General features: G+C 39.3%; 1 protein-coding gene across 1 annotated transcript in view; it reads right to left on the reverse strand.

The window, feature by feature from the left end:
* Positions 1-5,793, reverse strand: part of LOC139755666 (neuronal growth regulator 1-like) — a 202,039-nt gene extending 196,246 nt beyond the window's left edge. The window contains exon 1 of the mRNA XM_071674317.1: positions 4,825-5,793. Coding sequence (XP_071530418.1) covers positions 4,825-4,849 — 25 coding nt within the window. The 5' untranslated portion in view covers positions 4,850-5,793. The remainder of the gene's footprint in view (positions 1-4,824) is intronic.
* Positions 5,794-6,000: the final 207 nt, after the last annotated feature.

Genomic DNA, 6,000 nt, shown 5'->3' on the forward strand with positions numbered 1-6,000 from the left:
GGCCCAACCCCCCCCCCATACACATGTATATACATACGTCCACACACGCAAATATACATACCTACATATATATATATATATATGTATACACACACACACCAGCTATGATTATACATATCAAGAGCTACGAATATACATTGTATATGAATAATCAGGATCACAAGCTTATAAAGAATTATTCTCATATGATAACGAGATTACGGCAGACATACATATCTATCCCTCACGAGGCTAGCCAGCATCAGAAGCTACAGATATACATTTGACACGAGGTAGAAGCATCACGCTCCACGAATATACATTTGACACGAAGCTATGACTATACAGTTGACACGAAACTACGAATGTACATTTGACACGAAGCTACGACTATACAGTTGACACGAAACTTTGAATATACATTGGACATGAAGCTACTAGTATACATTAGACACGAAACTACGAATATACATTGGACATGAAACTATGACTATACAGTTGACACGAAACTATGAACATACCTTTGACATGAAGCTACGACTATACATGTAACACGAAGGACGAGTATCTCTCTACGGATATACAGTTCACAAGGCTCTACTAGCGACAATAGCAAGAGATCTGTACAAGATGTCCTCCTCACAGACAACGATCATGTAGCTCACAACACTTATGCGAGGGTAAGAAAATACACAACGAAAAAATATCACCATACATACGTCGAAAAATTAATTCGTAACGATATATACCTCATCAGATGCATTACGACTAATATATCGGTTTACGAGTATACGTTCCGCACGAAAAAGCAGCAATACAAGCTGTGAATATAGACCTCACAAGGTTAACCAGCATCGCATGATACGTATGTACGCTTCGTTTGTATAACCAACGTTCTTAACTACGAATATATATATATATATATATATATATATATATATATATATATATATATATATATATATATATATACCTGAAATGGATATCTAAAAGATCAAAAGCTACGAATATATATATACCTGAAATGGATATCTAAAAAATCAAAAGCTACGAATATACTTTTCGCAAGGATAGCAAGTCAACGAATATAGTACACTTGATCATCATAAAGATACCAGAGCAGTTATTGCTCTTGGTATATACTGCACAGATGACCCAAATCACAAGTTACTAATATACAAACTTCAGTAGAACAATGAACAACAAAATCTACGTCAAAAGAAAGAATGGGATTCGTAAGAGGAAGAAATTTCGTGTGGAAAAATATCCCCGTCTGTCTCCTGGAAAGTATTGCAACCTTTGGAAAAATATATATTTCCTCGTGCAAAAACGAAACTATTTCATCTGGGATTAAATGTTGCTCCTGAGAAAGATATTTCGAATACTTCACACAAGAGTGAATATTTATACCGGCCCTGGAATTGTCCCGCTGAGTGTACACTTTTTATCATCAGGAAGGAAACGAATATTTCCCTCCCACCCAACCCTACCCCCCACGACAACGCCTGACGTGTCTGAACACGGGAGAGAGAGAGAGATAACACCCCCGCTCGAACCCGAACTGGTTCATGACAAGACAAAACAGCACAAGTCTTCGTCGGAAAGGTGAACCCTTCAGTAAATACTCAAGATTTCGTGGTGTGGGACGTTAGTGTCTGGGCTCCGAGCGTGATGCTGTATGACCAATGGACGTTTAATGTAAAGACGAATGACCTCCACTGCTGTGTCGAATTGTTTCATGTACGAGAAAATCTTCCATTGCTGCGAGTAGGAGCGATATGTGTGGCCAAAATGTTCTCGAACGAGTAATTGCTTTATGCACAGGGATATATATATATATATATATATATAAGTCCATTGGGAATCGAAGCTCGATAAGTTTCCAAGTGCACTTTCGTGTAATAATCACATCATCAGGGGAGATACAAGTAAGAAATATAAGTCATTTGATATATAACGAAGAGACGTAGCTAGGACGTCATTTGGTGTGTGTGTGTGTGTGTGTGTGTGTATCCGTCTGTCTGGGCATTTCACCACTGTGGTATATGATTAACTTTGGAAATGCGCCTTTTGGGATTCAACGTTGCATTTACGACGAAATGTTCCACTTCCATGAACAATGCTTTCACCATGGCAAGAAAATGTTATTTTGTGATGACAGTGTCTTCCCTAATTAAGCAGAGTTACCTTAGAAACGGGAGATTTAAAGGTTTTTAGGAAAAATATCCATTGGATGAAATGTAGCTGGACGACTTGATGCTACGCACGAAAAAAAAAAATGTCCCACTTTGACATGGAGGACAAAAAAATGAAAAAAAATATTACTTGGTTACAAGTTTTATACAATGGGAGTGTTTCAGTGGTTGAACTCTGTGTCTAGTTCAAGGGATACGTTTCTTCTCTGGGTAGATATAGTATAGGAAAGGATTACTTTAAGGGGCAAATGTTTGATCAAAGGAGGATAAAAATAAACGTTTTAATGTTCAAAAAAATGCTTAAGTTCAGGTAAATGTTTTATGCAGGAACAAACTGTCGATTTCAAGTAAATGTTTAATTTGGGGGAAAAAAAAATTGGTTCCATTCAGAATAAACGTTTTGTCCAAGAGGAAACGTTTCTTTCCGGTGTTAACGTTCAATCTAAAAGCTTTGACCCAATTTAAAGTTAATACCTGAACACCAGTGGAAAATGAACAACTGCGTAAAGTTATTTTATCTCCGAGAATATTTTCATATCCAGGTAAAGTGACTTACTAAATCTATATGAATTACTCTGTGTGTGTGGGGGGGGGGTAATAATCTACATGCAAATAAATCATATACATCGTAATACTCAGATTCAGGTAAATATCAGATTTCAAAAGAAATGCTTTTTTTTTACAGGTAAAATGGCACTTACATGAAAATCCTACAATGTAATAATCGTCTTTTATTTCTCGACGTTGAAACTTTCATAAAATATATAAGATTCACTGAAGAGAAAATACATGTATATGTACCTGTATAGGAAAAATGCTCTGGGCGGAAGGATATATATATATATATATATATATATATATATATATATATATATATATATAATATATATGTAAGGAGAATGGATAGGGTCATCAACAAGCAATTGGATCGTTTCTTAAAGGCCGAGAGATTTTGAAACAGCCCAGCACGCTAGCGCCCTACACATACCCTTTCTTCTCTCCTGTAATCTGAATACGTTTCATATGCTAATTAAAACAAAGAAAACGGATCCAACCTGGGGAAAATATTTGATCAAAGTTATATTCCACTTAGACCAGAAGCCTGAAGTGATATCGCAAAACCATGTTATGAACACGATATATATATATATATATATATATATATATATATATATATATATATATATATATATATATATATATCCTGAGGCTATATATCTCATCGCTGATGAACATGCTTATTCTAGATGCGAAGCTGTGATTGTACAACAGAGATTTCAGGTAGACGCAAATATTCTGTGTAGCGGGAAGACAAACATCTAATGAGTAAATATAATGTGTAAGGCGAAGGGGGGAGGAAAAAAGAATATGCCTTCCCTCTCGCGAAGTCAAAAGATAGAAAGAAAAAGGAAAATATTCGATATCAGTAGACATGTCCCGTTTACGAAGAAATGTTCCATGTCGAGATGGTTAATTTCATCGCCACTAGGAGTTAATGTTGCGTGAGGACGACCGTTCACCACTTTCAGAAGAATTCCAGTCCAATTCCAGTACCTGGAGCCGGGGACAACAACAACTTACAGAAACACAACAGAAAAAAAAAAATACGAGATGTTTGCGAAAACATCTCAAACACCACACGAAAAAGATACAAGATGTTTACGAAAACAGAAACACAAACAAATTGTGGGGAAAGAGACATTTGCCACTGCAATTGAAATCAAAAAAGAAAGTAGTAATAGACTGAGAGACGAGATATTCACTGTATGCAAAGTAACTTTTATTATTCGTTTAATCTGATAATCAGAGTTGGGATCCGGCAGTGAGGTGGACTGCGATTGAGTACAGGGGCTCACAGAACCAATTGGTCAGAATCATATAGTTATTCTTTGAATATAAATCTTACATGGGAGCAGTTGTGTAGTAGAAGAGTACGAAGGGCAGGAGCGGGGGGGATGGAAAGCCTCCCCTACTGTGTAATCACTTTCCAAAAGTTGGAATTGAAGAAACCGAGAGGAATTTCACCTCGAAGGATCAAGGTATAGTTCTGAATGTACCTTCCTATGCCGGAAACTAGCAAGCATATATATATATATATATATATATATATATATATATATATATAATATTGAATATATTATGGATTTTGCGGAAGGCAGTTGTGCTGAACGACACAGGTGAACCCTGGTGTTGGTCAGGTGGTGGATGCCTGACCTCGAGGGTATACTCGCTTATTTCTACCTCCATTCCTCCCTCTAGAGAGAGAGAGATCCCCTTTTAATCTAGCAAGTTTCACGATTCATAACCTCTTTCTATCCCACGGCTGTGTTATTCCATGTTATGTATGTACTAGGTTCCTACATATGAACAACGCATTAATGATGATTGGATCAATATACTTGTTTTCAGACGAGCAGTGTTTTGTTTTGCTCAAAGTCGGTCCGTTTCATCAAGTTTTAACCCACCAAGACGTATGTTAAGATACAGAGTGCACGATAAATATGAGATTAGCTGTTAGAAAAAGGGACTTTCAAGAGTCTTACACTTTCTCCACATAGTTACAAGCTTGCCTTAAGTCTTATTAGCGTCTTTGAGACGAGAAAATTAAAGGACCATCGCACGTAGAACACAGCAAGTTTTTAAAACTTACCTTCCTCCTTTAGCTTGTGCGACATTTATCTTGTCTGAATGCATGAATGTCTCTCTCTCTCTGTGCCGGTCAGGTGGTGGTCGTCCTCTTCAGGCTACAAGCTCAAATCAACTGTAACGTTGTCGTGGTTTGTAGGGCGGCCCAGCCTTTAATTGTTCATATCTTCAGAGGTACACAGAGTGTATGTGTATGTTGTGTGGCGTGGAGTAGCCTCGGAGACGTCCCTCACCACTCGCTACTGACGGAGGTTGTAGAGAGAGGGAGGGAGAGGGAGAGAGATAGATATCCTCTTATGCCGTGTTGTGTGTGTCACTGATTCATCACAACATGGTGGAGCTCATGAGGTCCAGCCGAAGCGGTGTTCTCTCACGTCTTTCCAGAAGGTGTGGCGCTGGAGACAAAAAAAAAAAAAAAAACCACAAATTATGCCGGGAGAGCAATGCACACGTCACATTCACTCACTCTTTATCATTTTGAAACACCCTCCCTACTCTCTCTTCTCCTCTTGGTTTCCTTTTTGATTCACAGGATGAAGACGAACTTAGAATGAACGGAAATATAAATAAAAGGCCTTGCGAGATAATTGATGGTAAATAAAAGTTCTGGGATTCTTTCGGATGAACGAGGACCGAAGGTAAAAAGAATCGAGTTACTGTCATAAGCTCAGTCGTCCATTGTTTGGGTACAAGGGTGTGGGGCCAAGCGAGACGACACTGAGCAGAGGGGGGCACACACACACTGGAGGCTGATGGAGATGAGCGGGCGGGTGTGTGTGTACGTGTGAGAGAGCGGAGGAGGAGGAGGTGGTGGTGGTGGTAGATGGGACGACGGCGCAGCTGCACACGAGCGTTCTCCACCGGAGTCAGAGGGCAACTGACGCGCTGCTGCTCTTGCTGCTCCCGCAGAGCCCATCGTCCAAAGGCCCGATGGAGCAAGCGAGGCGAAACTAAGGCCATACACACCTGGAATACTACCAGCTCCTCTCTCTCTCTCTCTCTCTCTCTCTCTCTCTCTCTCTCTCTCTCTCTCTCTCTCTCTCTCATCTTCCAGAGTTTCTCATGTGACTGGAAAGTCACAACTGGAAATGACGGAGAATCTCGCCGGAAAACTCCAAATACGAACGTTAGTGAGAACGGATGGCCACTTTACGTTTTCAGTGACGCATTTCTTTCGCGG

This window comes from Panulirus ornatus, chromosome 19 (assembly GCF_036320965.1).
Source record: "Panulirus ornatus isolate Po-2019 chromosome 19, ASM3632096v1, whole genome shotgun sequence".
NCBI lineage: Eukaryota > Metazoa > Arthropoda > Malacostraca > Decapoda > Palinuridae > Panulirus > Panulirus ornatus.